Source organism: Betta splendens, chromosome 13 (genome assembly GCF_900634795.4).
Source record: "Betta splendens chromosome 13, fBetSpl5.4, whole genome shotgun sequence".
Classification (NCBI taxonomy): Eukaryota; Metazoa; Chordata; class Actinopteri; order Anabantiformes; family Osphronemidae; genus Betta; species Betta splendens.
In genome coordinates, this window is record NC_040893.2 from 12,668,843 (window position 1) to 12,686,363 (window position 17,521).

General features: G+C 41.1%; 1 protein-coding gene across 2 annotated transcripts; it reads left to right on the plus strand.

Moving 5' to 3' along the window:
- The first annotated feature begins 466 nt into the window (after nt 1-466).
- brwd1 (bromodomain and WD repeat domain containing 1) lies at nt 467-17,160 on the plus strand. Of its 2 annotated transcripts, none has more exons than XM_041073357.2 (44): nt 467-691; nt 806-864; nt 983-1,012; nt 1,220-1,279; nt 2,267-2,417; nt 2,532-2,630; nt 3,409-3,569; nt 3,775-3,996; nt 4,428-4,528; nt 5,039-5,109; nt 5,234-5,334; nt 5,423-5,463; nt 5,564-5,665; nt 6,026-6,179; nt 6,279-6,413; nt 6,815-6,943; nt 7,088-7,236; nt 7,394-7,470; nt 7,577-7,807; nt 7,889-8,072; nt 8,219-8,309; nt 8,495-8,605; nt 8,713-8,783; nt 8,926-9,151; nt 9,260-9,376; nt 9,542-9,649; nt 9,734-9,858; nt 10,022-10,104; nt 10,433-10,544; nt 10,781-10,842; nt 10,920-11,090; nt 11,234-11,354; nt 11,467-11,592; nt 11,763-11,829; nt 11,923-11,973; nt 12,069-12,194; nt 12,310-12,462; nt 12,583-12,740; nt 12,930-13,102; nt 13,320-13,451; nt 13,601-13,777; nt 13,853-14,164; nt 14,375-14,521; nt 14,616-17,160. In XM_041073357.2, the coding sequence occupies exons 1-44, from the start codon at nt 655-657 to the stop codon at nt 16,013-16,015; spliced, it is 6,714 nt and encodes a 2,237-aa protein (XP_040929291.1). In that variant the 5' UTR covers nt 467-654; the 3' UTR covers nt 16,016-17,160. The 2 variants fall into 2 exon arrangements, with proteins under 2 accessions (XP_040929291.1, XP_029026546.1); XM_029170713.3 differs by having other exon boundaries at nt 10,935-11,090.
- Nucleotides 17,161-17,521: the final 361 nt, after the last annotated feature.

The window sequence follows — 17,521 nt, forward strand, 5'->3', positions numbered from 1 at the left end:
TAAAATAAGGAGCTGTGAAAATACATGTAGTAAAATAAAACTGCAAAACTGGCCCACCTGAAACTACTAATTATAAAAAAACGTAAAGGAATCTCGGCGCTACAAATAAACTTGGCCAGTAGAACTGTAGAACCAATGAATTACTAATATTTTTACAAATGGTATAAAATAATTAAACAATTGTTAATGCTAATTGACGATCTATCCTATGACGTCATGTGCAGAACTGGCGACCTTAGTCAGTAAGAGGGGGTGAATTCGGCGTTTAATTACGGTGTCTTATTTTTTAATTAAAATTACTTAACCGTGTATTTAGTTGTTACTGGCGGTGTTGTACGTTTTATCACAATACGATATCACACTCATAAACCGAGAACGATGCTAGGCTGCGGGCTAGCAGTTACTTTTGTCTTTTGTTGAGCGTGCGCTCCTCCCCACCCCCCTTTTCCTGTGTTACTCCGCTGTGGCGGAAGTAAGTCGTATCGGTGAGGCCTCATCCTTCCAATGGCGACTGCAAACAGGCTGAATAGAAAGCGGGAGCATCCGTGGAGGGGGTTAGAGCTGTGTAGCCGAAATTAAATAAATATATCCTATTCTCTATATTCATAAAGTTAGCCTAAATTTTTTTCACCTCTCCAAATCACGGCCGATTCCATGGCCAAAAATCGGAACATTTCGCTCCTTGAGTCGGGTAAGCCGTTGAAGTAAACCCAATTGATAGCTTAACTTACAACGATAAGGCTCGTGCTAATTGATAACCCAGCTGCTTTTCTTCGGGCTAATGCTCTTCCCTGTTCGTTTCCAGAGCTCTACTACTTGATTTCTCGTTTTCTAACAACGGGTCCGTGTCGACGAGCGGCTGAGGTGAGCTGGCGTGTCTTGGCTGGCACACTGTGTTGTATTTCAAATAGTTGACTAGCTTGTTGATAATGGATTTAATAGAGGCAATCTGATATAAATCGCCTGTTTTGATCTACCGCAGGTTCTGGTGAGCGAGCTAGAAGAATATGAGGTTTGTATCCCGGTTGTCTGGACTCCTTGTTTTCGGCTAGCTGCTATCCGTCGGTCCTGACTGAGTGCGGGCATAAAAGTTGTTACACTCGGTCGACTTTTTAATACCCCTGAACGTCTCACCCGTTTGACATCACCGGCTTTTTCACTAGCTCGATGTGCTCCTCGTTGTGTCTTTTGTGCTAACTCCAGTATTCGTTCTCGGCAGCTCTTACCCGGGCGATTGGACTGGCTGGGAACCGAGCACCCGAGGACATATGAAGACGTGGTGAGCTTTAACTTCATCTCTGTTACATTCATTGTCGGCGCTTGTTATTGTCTTGTGACAGGAGGACTCTGTGTCCACGCTCTGGGCTTGTTTACGGTCTTTGTTCTTTTTCCTGTCGGGCTACTGTTGGATTTCTTTGAAACGGAACCGTTGACAAGGTCACGGCTCGTTGCCACCGGTTTATTTTTTACAGTGTAAACTGTAATGTTCGCTCGGAAAGTGGAATTTAGAACGAGGGTTTAATAATATTTAGCCCCGACTGTTGTACTGCAGATAGGGTGGGTCGTTCGGCTTCAAGCTGCGTAGAGACGGCTACGTTGGCCAATCAGAGGGCGAGATACGTTGTTTCTGCGTTATTTTGCAAGTGACCTGCGCTCTGGTTGGTCAATAAATGCAGTATTTGCATAAACACCACGCCCCATCAAGATGTGTTAGAAGTACATGAAAGCACCAACTGTCCTGGCAGACATGTATTTTCAGCAAGCTAGAAAAGCATTGACACACATGCAAAAACATATAACTAAAACTCCACATTGTTAAGCTTAATAAAACTACCTATTACTGTATGGTTATCAAATAACACATTTAATGTTAATACTGTAATCTATTATTTCTTGGTGTTTGTTGCACAAGGTGGCATGGCCTGTGAGTGTTGTTTTTTTTTAATTTGTTAGCTTGCTGCCTGTTTTGTCAGGAGTCCCTTGTTAAAGGTACTTTTACAGTGGGGTGCATATTTTCTAATGCGTACATATTGTTTGATTTATTGTTTTTCGGGGATTTACTCATCCTTTGTTTGAACTGACAGTGTTATGACAAGTTATCTTTGTGCTTTGTAGAAGGCATCCAAAGACTCTTTTAGAGTCTTTGGAGTCTCTTTATTAATGATGACACAGATGATGATTTTACTGATTCATTTTTAATTTGATATAAATTTCGGAAAACCTTACTGAACCTAGTGCCATATGCCCACCCTCTTTCCTCTCCCAGGTTGCAGCTAACAGACATATTGCACCAGATCATTTGCTACAGATTTGTAAGCAGATCGGACCACTTCTCGACAAAGAGGTGCCATCATGTGTCCCAGGAGTACACACGCTCCTGGGATCTGGAAAGCAATCAGTGCTAAGGACCTCAAAAGGTACACAGAAATAAAAAAGAATCTTCAGAAATACAGAAAGTGTCAGTACAGTGGAGATTAAGCCTCAATTTTGTCACATTCTGATACCTTCAAACTCTTCATTTTGTTTTTCAGACTTTGACAATGTGAGATGTAAAGCTTCATCATATGCAGCCCTTCACCGGGGCAGACCACCAGAGAGGCCTTTGAACTTTAAGAAACCTCCACATCTTGGTAAGCCTATTCTCATTCAGTCTTCCTCTGCATGTGTCAAGAAATTGACACATTGTTACAGCCTCCACCCAGCCATTAATAATATTCATCTGCAAATAACTTGGATATGGGCAGTTTTAATTATGCTGCACTGTGTTGTATTTTGAGGCATGTGGGTGCCATATTGTAAGATATGTGATGTTTTTATCTGTTGTGCCTACCTTCTTTGGCTAAAAGCTGCTTACATTGTGCAGATTTGTTTAAGAAGGTGAATGATGTGGCAGGAAGATGAAAAACAAAGTGCATTCTGGGAGTAATGAAATAGCAAAACCTATATACACAGTTTAGTAAACAGCCTTTTAAGAAAGTATGAATTACAAACAGTCCTTCTTAAAACAATCCTCACCCTGAGGAAGTGTAAACTTGTAGCAGAGTCTAGATTTTGTTCTTGTTCTTCTGATCAGCTGCCATTTTCTGTGGTAGAAGATACAAAAAAGGGGCATTTCAGGGCAATAGTAATATTGTGATATGAAATTGCTGTAAGCTTAAATGAGGCTATAAACGAATTTAGTGGGAGAGGAAAGTAAAACCAGTAACTAAAAGGTACCAGTTTAAAGCGGATAAATAACACCTCATAGTAATTCCCACATTTCATTACATCCTGTGGTCATAAAGCATTCTTACTCATGTCCACCCACATTTGATTAAAAATATCTCCAACACCCACTATGTTTGCGATCCCAGTACTGTTGCAGTAGTTTCATCACTCGTCCAATGATTGACATCTTATCATCAACAGTGAAGGTACATCGAGGGAGGGAGCTGACAGGAGTGCAGCACTTCAGCTCTGTCAACCCTGTCAGCAACTATGAGCACATGCGGCTGCATAAGCGGATCCTTGGTCATCTGTCTGCAGTGTACTGCATTGCATTTGATCGCACTGGTCTCAGGATCTTTACAGTAAGATACATTACCATTCCATATACCATTCAGCTTATGCACATAGTCACAAACAAATTTGGTTATTTAAAAAAAAAAAAATACAATTCACACTGTAACACTTGCTGGATATGATGGTATACCATTTAACCCGCAAAGCGGCTGACTTGACTTGTAACGTATAGAATTGAAGTAGGTATAATAAATAATATTTTTTGTGTCTTAGGGCTCTGATGACTGTTTAGTGAAGATTTGGTCTTCATTTGATGGAAGGCTTCATTCGACATTGCGAGGACACTCTGCAGAGATCACAGACTTGGCGGTTAATTATGAGAACACATTAATTGCTGCAGGAAGTTGTGACAAGACCATTCGTGTATGGTGCCTTCGTACCTGTGCCCCCGTGGCTGTGTTGCAGGGGCACAGTGGATCCATTACCTCCCTTCAGGTAAAGAGGTTTGGTCATAAGGCATTTCTAGTCATGTAGGTCTTTTAGTGCTGTTGAAATACCTTAAATGTTAACTGCTGTGCAGTTTACCAGCTATGATCGCTTACTTGTGTGAATAAATAAAAAGGAAGTAAATGTTTGAAACTTCATGTGCCAGGAAAATGCTTTGCATGTTTTCACCTTCTTCCTGCTATGAAACCGTTAGGAGTGTAAATATCACTATCTGCATGATTGATGGTTGACAGAATCATACTTGCAGTCTAAACTGTATTGTTTAACCAGCCTGAAAGATGAATTTAATGAATAATTTTTTTGATTTGTTGTTTATCAAGACCAAATTTTTGCATCATGAATCAAGTGGAGCAGAAGTGGTATTTGAATGTTCTTATAATTTAAATGCCTGATATGTGATTGTGCTTTGTTTTTGTTAGTTTTCGCCATTTGCCAAGGGCTCAAAGCGTTACATGCTGTCCACTGGAACTGATGCTACGGTCTGCTTTTGGCAGTGGGACGTCAACAACATCAACTTCACGTGAGTGCTGCTGGTTGTGTAACGGTTTGAAACTGATCCTTTTCAAATTATGTTAAAGCATTAAACATTTTGGGATGTTGTCACCCGCACATTCTGCACATGCTAAGTTTCAGTACATTTTTTTAATAAACCTTAAAAAGGAGCAAAACATTGGAAGAGCATAGCGAACAAGCCAATAAAACACTGGGTATCTGAAAGCACCCACTGTGTGGTGTTTGTGTATCATTCCAGCGCCTAGCTAAAATGCTAAGTTGTACACCCTCATGTAAACTTTAAATTAAAAATGGCAACAGTCCTACCCAAAATTACCCGTAGGCAACAGAAAACACAGGAGAACAAGCCAAACTGGCTTGACTTTTTTTCCCCACTTGTTAAGCAATTTAGTAAAGTGCCTGCTTAATTTTAAACTGGAACAACAACTACTACTACTTTTGTGTAAATATAGACTTTAGTTACCTGTCCATGTTACGTGGTCTTTAACAAGCAATATTTTCTCTCCTTTCCATCCAGTGATCGACCACACAAATTTACAGAGCGGCCGAGGCCAGGGGTTCAGACTGTGTGCTCCTCTTTCAGTCCAGGTAAGTAATCATTCATGCGTTTTTGTGTTGAAATAACCTGCATGCAAGCTACTTAGTATATGTCATCGTTTCCCAGATTGTATTTTTTTCTTAAATTAATTTTCTATTTGAACTGCCTTTTCAGGTGGAATGTTCTTGGCAACCGGAAGTACTGATGACGTTATCAGAATATATTACTTAGGGAATGGAAGCCCAGAAAAGACATCAGAGCTGCATGAGCACACGGTAACAAACCTCACAAGGCGATGTGGAAAATTGATTTCCTCTTCATCAGCAATAACATAATAATTCTTTGTATTTCTTTTCTTTGTAGGACAAAGTTGATAGCATCCAGTTTTGCCACTCAAGTGAAAGGTTTGATGAAATATTTTATTGTATTAAATAAATGTGCAACACATAGTATGTATCATGTTTAATTTAATGTCTAACAGTGTTTGTTATTGCCTTGCTTCAGGTTTGTGAGTGGAAGTTGTGATGGGACAGCACGTATCTGGAAGCTCCATCAGCGGCAGCAGTGGAGGTGCATCTTGCTCAACATGTGTGCCACTCTTCCAGGGTAAGGGCTATGATCACTAATCACAGAATATGGTGAGGAAATATACTCAAGGGTTGAAGAAGTGGCAGGATTTGTGAAATGAATGTTCATTTTTGTTGTAAACAAAATGAAAAAAAAAGTATTTGGAGGATTTGCAGAATGAAGCGCAGCCGTTTGTTCTCTAGTCTGCCTCAAAGAGCTGTTGGAGCATGCCCAAATGAACCAGGTGCTGATGTCAGCTGAGGAATCTGTTTGCTCAGATGAATTATTTGTTCACTTGTCAGACTGTAAAGGTTCTAGCTCTCCCCTCTGCTTGCAAAACGGCCACTATTGCGCATTTTAATTATATAAAAGCTGATTTTTCTTTTTCTTTTATCTCAGTGCTGAATCAACAAACGAAGAGCAAAGCTACTTCAAACCCAAAGTCACCATGGTAGCATGGGATCGCCATGACAATACAGTCATCACGGCTGTTAACAACCATCTCCTCAAAGTGTGGAACTCCTACACAGGACAGCTGCTACATATCCTTAAAGTAATTGTTCATAATTGTCTCTTTATGGATTATAGAGACCAATTTGGAGCATATTGTATATCAAAGCCACAGATTGAATAACATTAACATTGTTGTTAGGGCCATGAGGATGAGGTGTTTGTTCTGGAACCACATCCGTTTGACCCCAGAATCATCCTGTCTGCTGGCCATGATGGGAACGTCTTCATATGGGACCTTCTGCGAGGAACAAGCACACAACACTACTTTAACATGGTAACACTTCACAAAGTGTTAGGCGATGGTGAACACAATAGTTCTGCAAACCAGAGAGAAAATACTCATTTAAACACACAATGGTGGCGCAACATGACAACCTCGGAAGGAGGAATCATGGTAACAGAATAGATTATGATTCTTATTCACATTTGCTCTGTATACATGCCGTCCACTGAGTAATTGGAGGAAATATTTTTCGTTTACTTGCTTTGGCACAAGAACAATAAGAGGAAATGGATTTTTTATTTCTTTACAAAAGATCTACTATGTCTTCTAGAGAAAAGCATATTTCATGGACAAAGGAGACAAAGCTTGACAGCCCAGGGTTGGGAGCCTCTGTCAAGAAGCTTTCGTACCGACTTCTTTTGAGCTGCAGTAATTTTGTATTTTCTATCTAGATCGAGGGCCAGGGTCATGGAGCTGTTTTTGACTGCAAATTTGCACCTGATGGCCAACGCTTTGCTTGCACAGACTCCCATGGCCATGTACTAATTTTTGGCTTCGGAAGTTCCAAGCCTTATGAGAAGGCAAGTAAATACACATGTACATAATGGTAACACCTCCAATATTGCTGTATTAAATATTTGTTATGACGTTTGAATGTGTGCGTATTCCAGCGTCACATGAATGTATCAATGCAACATGTTAACTAATACAACATCTTTGTACAGCTTCCAGACCAGGTGTTCTTCCACACAGACTACAGACCTTTGATCAGGGATGCCAACGGTTTTGTGCTGGATGAACAGACACAACAGGCTCCTCATCTCATGCCCCCGCCCTTCTTGGTGGACGTAGATGGAAACCCTCACCCTCCAAGGTAGACCTTTTTGTTTTTGTTGGTGCATGTTTTTTTCACTCGTGGTGGATCTGCTGTTTCTATATTAATCCACTACCAGCTGCTCAGCGTTTTGTGCTGCTGTAGGTTTTTTTTTTATCTGTTAACACACATTAAATATTAAACAATGTTTTTTTAGGTTTCAGCGTCTTGTGCCAGGGCGTGAGAACATTGCTGCTGAGCATCTGGTTCCCCAACTAGGATATGTAGCTACTAGTAAGTCCTATCAACCACAGTTAGCCCTTGGACAATACAAATGGACAATCTAGATTTTAAAAAGACTGACAAACATTTTGCTTTTCTCGACTGATGACATCTTTAGGTGATGGTGAGGTGGTTGAGCAGGTGATCAGCCAGCAGACTGCAGAGCCTGAGGAGGTTGCAATAAGACGCAGCAGTCTTTTGGACGAGGCCATCCGACAGCTTCAGGCAGAACAAGACCGCCAAAACCAATCTGGGACCGTGGCAGTGCCAGGGACTAGAGCAGGACCAGAGGGACAAGTTGAGGTGCCGGGCCCAGTCTTGGCACCGGCACCGAGCACACCACGTAGAGGTATCCATCACGTGCAATACAGGCCTATATAGCTGAATACAAAACAATGCTTTACTGAAGAAATTGTATTATTTTATTCAGTGTCCGTAAACGATAGAGCAGATGTGCAGTCCCCGCCTAATGTGGGTCTGCGTCGTAGTGGACAAGTGGAAGGCGTCCGGCAGATGCACCAGAATGCTCCTCGCAGCCAGATGGCCACTGAGCGAGACCTGCAGGCTTGGAGACGCAGGGTAGTGGTGCCTGAACTGGTATCCAGCAGCTACAGGTAGATACGAAAGATAACAATGTTACCCTGTAATCTACAGCTGATGATGTAAATACAAATAAATACAATCAAAGAGAAAGCAGTTTACCGGTACATGTGTTGATATTACTCCATTGATTTGCATTCTGTTTAAATATTTTTTTCAGGTATCAGGAGCACAATCGAGTTGCAAGAGGTGACGAGGAGGTGACTCTGTACAATACAAAAAAGAGACGAATTATCTACAGCAGCTGTCGGGTAGGTCTTGTATGTAAAAATGTTGAAGATGTTGGGGTTGAATGAAAATGGTTGTACATGTGCAGTACTGTGCAGGTTTTTATTCGTGTCTCATCAGATTTCAGCGTTTTTTTTTTTCCTATTCCTATTTTTTTCCTGTAAACATTTTTGCACTGTGGTTGAGTCAGTCCCATCTGTCCCCCCAGGACGATTCTGATGACGAGCCTCCCACCACGAAGCGAGCACACAGCCGCAGTGACACACTGGAATTCATCGACTTGTCATGTGAAGAAGGAGAAGAAACTGCAAGTTCAGAGGTACACACCGATGTACGGTGCAGTGCCTGTGACTGGCCAAAGTGCCTCATGCAAGAATTTGTGGTCTTTGTTCTGATTTTGTCATTTGTCACTTCCTTTTGGTTCAGGACAATGAAATTGATGGCAGTGACCTGGATTCCTCCAATGATGATGAGGAATGGAATAGTGACAGTTCCAGGTAAAGACTATTGTTACTTTTTATTGTAAGCTTTGTTTGAACTTGGATACTAGATGTTTTGGATTTCCTTTAGAGACCTGTTTAAATGTTGATTTTAAACCTTGCGCTACTCTCTAATCTTCAACTGCTTTTGACCGGACAGCCACACATCCGGAGAGTACTCGGACTGGACAGCGGACGCTGGTATCAACTTGCAGCCATCCACTCCCCTGTCGTCACGGAAACGGGTGCGGCGCAGGCTCAGCACCTCAGAAGAGGAGGACGAGGAGAATGAGGAAGAAGAGGAGAAGCAGCAGAGTGATGAAGAGGAGAAACCTGGAAAGAAAAGCAAAGAGAAGACCAAGAAAGCAAAGAACAAGTCACCCAGGGTGAGTAGTTGGACACAGGGCCACTGATTCAATCACTTATCTCCAGTCATGCATGAATGATCTTTAACTGTTCTGACATTAAATATGATATAATTTTTTACCTTTCAGCGTCCTAAGGTCAGACCATCTATCAACAGAGAAGTGTCCAATGAGTTCAGACCCTCAATATGGATCACAGATGTCTTTCCAAGGAAGACCCCTTTTGTACCCCAAATGGGTGACGAGGTATGGACATTTAACAAAAGAAGCATGATACAAGATGATAAGTTTTTATTTTTTTGTTGATAATAACAGTACTCTGATGACTGTGTATTGTTATTGTACAATGTAATAATCCAGTAGAATCTGAAATGAAACAGTCATTAATCACTGAACCTCTGCGTCTGTAAGGTGATCTACTTTCGACAAGGACATGAAGCCTACGTTGAAGCAGTGAGTCGGAGCGAGCTGTACCCTATAAATTTGGAGAAACAGCCCTGGAAGAAAATGGAGCTGCGGGTAAAAGACTTGATCTACAAACTCAACCCTAACAACATGGAAAGCACCGAAAATATAGTAGAAAGTGCATTGTGTATTTCCTAGGACCAAGAGTTTGTGAAGATCACTGGGATTAAATATGAAGTCTGTCCTCCAACGCTCTGCTGTCTGAAGCTGACACTCATCGACCATGGCACTGGAAAAATCACAGACAAATCATTTTCTATAAAGTGAGCAGCTCAGTTTTCTTGGCTCATTAGAGAAATGTTTTTTTTATTTTCTAAATAACTGAAATTGTATGGAAGTCACTATGAAGAACTACTTTAAATAATAATTATATTATAATTTATTTATAATAATGATACTGAATGTTGACTCTTATTTCTTGTGCAGGTATCATGACATGCCAGATGTGATAGATTTTCTAGTGTTGCGGCAGAGTTACGATGAGGCGCTACGTAGAAACTGGCAACCAAGTATGTGAATCTAGTGCTACTTGTATGTTTTGGGATTTTAATGCAAAATGATATCATGTGCATAAACGACACTGATGATAATCCCTTGTAGTGAATTTGCGTGAGCATGTCACACAGATTAATCAGCATTTTTATGAAGGAGAATTCCATCAAGGAGGGTATTTTAATTTCTTCACAGCAGTTCCTCAATGTAGGTGCTGATAAATGACTGGTTGCAGTTTATAGGCTTCCTGTTTAAAAATGATTGATCAGTGCAGCCACCTGCACAAAAAGCTGTCAGGCAAAGTTTTTCTTTATTCTGAAATTGATGACGTTTTCTCTGATGCAGACGACAGGTTCCGCTCAGTGATAGACGATGCCTGGTGGTTTGGGACCATTGTCTGTCAGGAGCCCTACCAGCCAGAATACCCAGACAGTCTATTCCAGTGTTTTAAAGTCAGGTAAGAAACATGCATATAGTGAAGACAGCAGGATGACTGATTGCTGCACCATCGCAGTGTATTAGCGAGTCTCTGGGACATGCTGCTTAAGACTTTCAGTTTGAAAGCTGAGATACCGATTTTAAGCAGATTTTGAGGATAGTATCCGTTTAATGACTACTTTATAGACCCCCAGTTGCTTTGTTGATGTGCAGTATGAGTGTTGACCTTGGTGACACGTTTCTGTTTTTCACCAGATGGGACAATGGTGAAACTGAAAAACTAAGTCCTTGGGATGTGGAACCTATTCCAGATAATGGTAATAAAACATTTTTATTCAATTTTTAACGCATTCAAAGTAAAGATTTATACATAGATGTATACATTGAACATTAGCAATCTGCTGTGCAGCCCAGCAGCCAGAGACCGAAGGTGGTGGCATCCCTGTCACACCGGAGGAGATGAGTGAGTTAATGTACAAGCCTCAAACAGGAGAGTGGGGAGAGAAAAGCAGGGATGAGGAGTGTGAACGCATCGTCACAGCCATCACCCAGCTCATCACTGTTGGTTTGTATGCATATATTGTACAGACATTGTGTGATGATTATTATTCTCCGTTATGCACTCCCATTAGGAAGATATGTGTTCATTTTGTTAAACATTTTATCCCTGGCAATACTAACACACCTTACATTGTATCTGTGCTACAGAAATTGCAGCCCCCTTCTCTGGTCCTGTGGACCTGATCCAGTATCCCACCTACTGCACTGTAATTGCCTACCCGACTGATTTGGGCACCATCAAACTACGACTTGTGCACAGATTTTATAGGTCAGTGCCTCCAGCTTTTCTTCAAAATACCCTAGAATTTGTGGAATGGCATTTAATGCCTTCAACTTATATTCTGTTAAACAGTTTTTTTTCTCACCTTTGTGAACCGCAGACGTCTTTCAGCATTAATCTGGGATGCCAGGTATATTGCACATAACGCTCGCACTTTCAATGAACCAAGGAGCAAGATTGCCCACTCTGCTAAAATCATCACAAATGTCCTCCAGAAATTTGTCAAGTAAGTTTTGCTTGTAGTTTGGCCTTTTTCAAGAAAGCTCCAAGAATAAGAAACTGTAACAGTGCATTATTTGGAACATGACACAGGGGAAGCGATAATTAAATCATCTCCCTAATGTCTGATGGTATCCAAGGTACTGACACTTAAGGAATTGTGTATAATTTCCCCAGTAATCCAAGCTGCACGAATATCATGGAGATTTACAACGCTGTTGAAGAGATGGATGATGATGAGGAGGTAAATCTAGACAATAAAAACATTTTATATATAAAATTGTTTTCAATATGGGATATTTTAACTTAACTAAGCCAAAAAATATATTGCCTGCAGGATGAGGACACTGAAGCACCAGGAACCTCCTCTGGACACCGACTACGCCAGGTATGGCTAAATTTGCATTACTGCACTTTATTTTTATGGTTCTGCAAAGCCAATCAAAGTGAAAGCTTTTTTCTATTTGGTCCTGAACAATGCAGCATTCTGTGGAGGTGCTGCCAGACAGAGACTCCTGGAAGGAGCAGTGTAAGAATCTGCTTAACTACATCTTCGAGTGTGAGGACTCTGAGCCGTTCAGACAGCCTGTGGATCCTCAGAACTATCCAGTGAGTTAACGCAATGAGGTCATGTTATTACAAAGCAGCATCAGTTTACACTTTGTTTAGAGTGTCCTTTTGTGTTTCAAGGTAATTATAATCAATGTCCTTTGTGCAATTTCAGGACTACCATGACATCATTGATACACCAATGGACTTTAGCACAGTGAAAAGGACCCTGGAGGGTGATCGTTATGAAAACCCTATAGAACTTTGTAAAGACACCCGGTTAATATTTGCCAATGCCAAAGCCTATACGCCCAATAAACGCTCCAAGGTAAGGGGTAATTAAAGTCTGTAGAAGAATATACAGACAATTATCTACTAAAACCCTTTGTCTAGGTACAGACATAACTAAGTTTGAATTAATTTGCTTACTTTTTTTTTTTTTTTGCAGATTTACAGCATGACCTTGCGGCTTTCTGCCTTCTTTGAAGAGCAGATCAGAACAATCATATCAGAGTATAAAACTGCTGTCAAGAGCAGTGATAGACTCCGTCGCAGTCAGAGGTTCCGTAAGAAAATGCAGCAGGATCAGCCCACTACCACAACAAGGTCTGTTTGTTATGATCCTCAGCTCATCTGCTTATCTGTATCAGTGAGAACACTATGTCTGCATGCTCATGGTAGCACTAGTTGTGTGGTAACACAGCATAGACATTTGAAGTCAATTAGATTTCATACTTTTCTATTTAGAAGACCAATGTGATATCACTAATTATGTTGCATTCTTCTTTTAAAAAGTCATAAGAGGGCTGCACTGAAAACTCAGGAAAATGTGGAGTCTGTGTCAGTGACCAAATCTACCTCAGCCAAAGTGTCTGTTCCTGAGAGAGTCAGGAGGAATCGAAGCAGCAGCTCAGGTCATAGCTCCTCAGACAACGACTCCGGCTCTAAAGCTGCCTCATCAACACCAGGTACAGTACAGGAATTAAATCAGCTGGATTCTCTGCCTGGGCTATTTACTATGTTGTTGACAAAATGTTGGTCTCAGGTGTGAGACATATTTTTGTTTGAAAACATTTAAACTTTTTATGATGTTTTTATATTTCTTCTCAAATTGATAGTTCCAAGTATTATTTAGAGGGTGGTTGCCGGAATCACTGACATCATATGATATTGCTTCTACTTCAGAGTCTGACAGTGAGAGTGAGATAAGCGAGTCAGAGGAAGAACATCGTCCTGGATCCTCGAGACACAATCAGCATAGACAAAAAGCAAGAGTTGTGTTCTCAAGTAGCAATTGTGCCAAGCCGAGGAAAAAAGGTCAGCAATTACATTTTTACTTTGCAATTCAGTGTCGAAATGTGTTGTATTTAATGGGTGAAAAAAGGATTGTCACATTGCTTTGCATTGCATTGTCAAGTAAGTTTCAAAACTGACAACTGTCCCTAAAAAATGTATTTTTTTGCTAGCTGCAGAGAGTGATAGTGAAGAGGATGAAGAGGAGGAAGAATTTGACAGTGAAGTTGACGAAGGAGAGGATGGAGAGGGGTCCTCCCAGTCTTCAAGTCGTCGTTATCCCAGCAGGAATAAAAACAGGCGTACGCGACTGACCAGAAACAGTGCTGCTGCAGACAAGAAACGAGCAGGTAAACACCGATCCAAATAAACACAGTGCTCAATTATCCAATTATTAAACCTTTATTAAAATTGTTTGCTTTTAGAGGACAAAACGGACATGAATGGTTGCAGCAGCAGATCATCTCGCAGAGAACGGCGTCACCAGGACTCTGATAGAGCCATGTCCCATGGCTCAGACAAGGAGGACGAGGTTCGCAGGCCGCTTAAGAGAAAGACGGCTCGGGCAGCTGTGAATAAGATGAAGCTTCTTGATGCTTCAGATGAAGACTATGAAGCGGAAGATGGTCAGAAGCAGAGAAGGAGCAGTAGCCGCCTTCGCCACACAGCACGCTCCAGCAAACGCACTGCTGTGATCCAGAGCAGCTCTGAGTCGGATGCTGAGCCTTCAGCACAGGGTAGGTGGCATGCTTTTCAAAAATATTCATATTTAAACATATAAAATAAAATACATATCTTATTCAGTATTTTATTTTTATAGTTTATTATTCAAATAATTTTTAACAAAACTCAAGTACGTATTTCTAAATGTAGGGTTTTTTATTTGTTGCTGTTTTTTCCTGCTCAGAGGATGGAGAAAAAAATAATTGTGCTTTTTTTCTCTATAGCTACAATAGAATCAGATGGTGAATCCAAGGACGAAGAGGAGGTCTATGGCAGTGATTCTTCATCCTCTTCCCAGAATCAGCAGAATGGACACGTGAAATCCAGCAAAATGCGTGCGTCAAGACAAGTTTCCAAGAATAAGGGAAATGGTGAGTAATTTCCTCCTCACTTTTTCATTCAAATCATTCCTTCAAATTTCTTTTTGGTTGCTTGGGATTTTTTTAAATTTTATTTTCCCCCTAGAAACATTGACCCACGTAAACGGACACAGTTCAAAACACCACAAATCTGACAGCAACTCGGAGGAGGAGGAAGAACAGTCATCTCTTTCTGAGAAACGGTCAAAAAGCACAGCAACTGCTCCAGCCAGAAAAAAGAGGATTACAAGTGAGGAGGAGGAGGAAGCTGTAGAGAGTGAACGCAGGACCACACGAAACAAACCTCCTGTCACCTCTGATGAAGAGGACAGAGACCACAATTCCCATAAACAGCCACACCAAAATGGTAAGAACACAGAGGAAGGAAACAAGGACTCTAAGAAGAAGATTAAAATTTCACCATCCAAAAGCCAAGATAAACAAAAATCTGCCTCAGCAAATAAACTGGATTGTGCAGAGTCAGATGAACTCAGTGATTCTCCAAAGAGAACCAGCCTACGCCAGAAAAGACTAAAAAAAGATGTAGTGGATGAAGAAGAAAGCAATCAGTCTAGTGAGGAGTTGGAGGCTGGAACAAAGACGAGAAGGTCAACGAGAACCAAGAGCAATTCCAAACGACCTCACAGTGACGCCACCGCTTCGGAGAGTTCTGAGCAGGAATACGTACCCAAGAGGAAGTCGAGGAGGAAACGCTCCACTGGCTCATCAGATGAAGAGTCAGAGAATTCAGATCAAATGGACACATCAAACAGACGTCTGAGTCTCCGAGCCCTACCCAAAAAAAAATACATCAGTGACAACTCTCTCTCTGATGAGGATTCTGCTTCTGTGAGCCAGGTCAAACAAAGGAACAGTAGCAAAACGACTACAGTTTCTCGGGATGACCGGCATAGTAAAAGCGAGTCTACCACAAATTCATCCAGTAAAAGCAGGAATCAGCTGTCTTCCAAGAGAAAGCGCATCTACACTTCAGACTCGGAAGATGGAGAAAAGCAGCCAGTGCCCAAGAACAATGAAAGTAGCAGGTTGGCTTCCTCGAAGCGGTTGAAAAGGGACTGTGAGAGAAAGGATGTTTACAGCAACGAGGAGGATGCGTCTTCCCAGTCTGACTCCAGCGAGGAAGAGGAATATGTTGGTCATTCAGGGAGGGGAACGAAGGACACGAAGCAGCCAACACGCAAACGAAAGGAAAGCTACAGCAGCAGCAACCACAGTTCTGACTCAGACAGCGAGCATTCCTCTTCAGTCTCTGAAAACTCAGTCGCGAGCTCAGGGTCCCAAAGCAGTCCAAAGAGGAGAAGCCACAGACAGTCTGGAGCTGGGGAAAGGACTGCCAGCCGACAGCTAAGGCAGCGCCGCCAGCGGGCTGCCTCAGAGGAAGAGGAGGAGGATAGCGACGAGTCGTATGGGAAACCGAACCGAAAGACTCGCGTAAAGACCCGTAACCGGGGTAAACGGACTATAAACTATCATGACAGCGAATGAAGGACGTAGGGGCTACAGGAAAGATGGAAACTGACATTAACTGGAGACCTTGAAGACACTTGATGGCCATGTTATGGTAGTAGCACTGGAGTCCTTGGGAGAAAATGCTGTGAATCTGTTTCATTCAGGGATATTTATATTTTCTATGAAAAATAAACGTGTTTATAGATGTAACACAAATTCAAGCATTAGAATTGCTGGTTTTCACAAGGACAGAGAGCAAAATGCCACTTCCCATCCTGCTTGTTGTGATTTTGGCCAGCAGAATAACTATTCTGGGGAATCTTGTCAGCTTGGGTGCTATCTAATATACCTCTGTTTAATCAAGCATATTGCTGGCTTGCACTAAGATACACTGTAATGAGGTATTTCATACACTAGTTTTGCATTAGAAACTCAGGGGTCAACTAAGTTTACTGTAGTCTTAGACATGCAGTTGTTTTTTGAGCTAAGGTAAGGACAAGAAACAATTCCAGGTCGGCAGGTGTCCGAGCACACTCACTGGGACAAAACAAATCCACGTTCAGAGTTATGACTTCGGCACTCCTTTTGTACATCTATTCACTTAATGCTTGACTGTATTATGAGTTGATATGAGCCAAAAGAACAAATATGATTTCCCCTGCTCCCCTCATACCATTTCATTTTTTTGATTAGTTTTGTGTTGTGTTTTAGTGAATAGTTGTAAATATGTGATTGAGAAAAGCATTGTCTGAAAGGTTTGGCATTCAGTCAGTAGCAAAGCATTTATTTAAATGTAAAGGTTTGGGTTTGTTTTTTTTTTACATTTAGCTGCATTGTCTTGCCATATGTCACAAATTGGTACCTTTTTGCCAAGTACGAGCAACGAAAAGTACTTACTGCAAAATGCTGTGATTTCTCATATTGGGAAGACCTTTTATTGTTGTCCTGTGTTACCTCCTTTCAGTATTAAATTCTTTTTCAGAGTTGACTTGCCAGTCACATGGTTTAGTTTTGTTTATGGGGAGGTTTCTAAATACAGTCGCTTTACAAAATTTTGCTTAATGTTTTTCGTACTACACCTTTAATAAACAGATTTCACAGGAAAAACTTAACACAATGTGGTTGTGGAATGCAATGAACGAGTTAACCCTCCTGTTAATAAAGAAAACCCTTTCAAGGTGTTCTGTGTTGAACTCATTCTTATCCACTGGCCTCGTTAGAATTGTGAATTTTCTCATAATTCTAAAATATTGCAAATGATCACGTGTTGCACGTCTTTGCAGTTTTGTTTTTGTTAAAGTTTGTAATAGGAAACTCACATCTATGAAAACCAGTCATTTCACAAAGTGGTTGAAATGAAATTTGTAGGTAACAATTAATTCCCGCCATAATGTCAGAATTAATTTCAATTTAAAGTTTTCTTAGTGGAATGATTTAAGTTTGTATTTGAATTACGACATATCATTAATGTAACGACGTCCCCTCAAAACACAAGTGTTGTGCTACACATGAAAATGCTTTTATTGTGAAGGGCTTCAACGT

Excerpts from the sequence above, each read along its gene's own strand:
- brwd1 (XM_041073357.2), top strand. The coding sequence starts at position 655 with ATGGCCAAAAATCGGAACATTTCGCTCCTTGAGTCGG. Across the intron at positions 5,666-6,025 it reads ATGTGTGCCACTCTTCCAGG|TGCTGAATCAACAAACGAAG; the intron begins GTAAGGGCTATG and ends CTTTTATCTCAG. Across the intron at positions 8,784-8,925 it reads TGGAATAGTGACAGTTCCAG|CCACACATCCGGAGAGTACT; the intron begins GTAAAGACTATT and ends TTGACCGGACAG.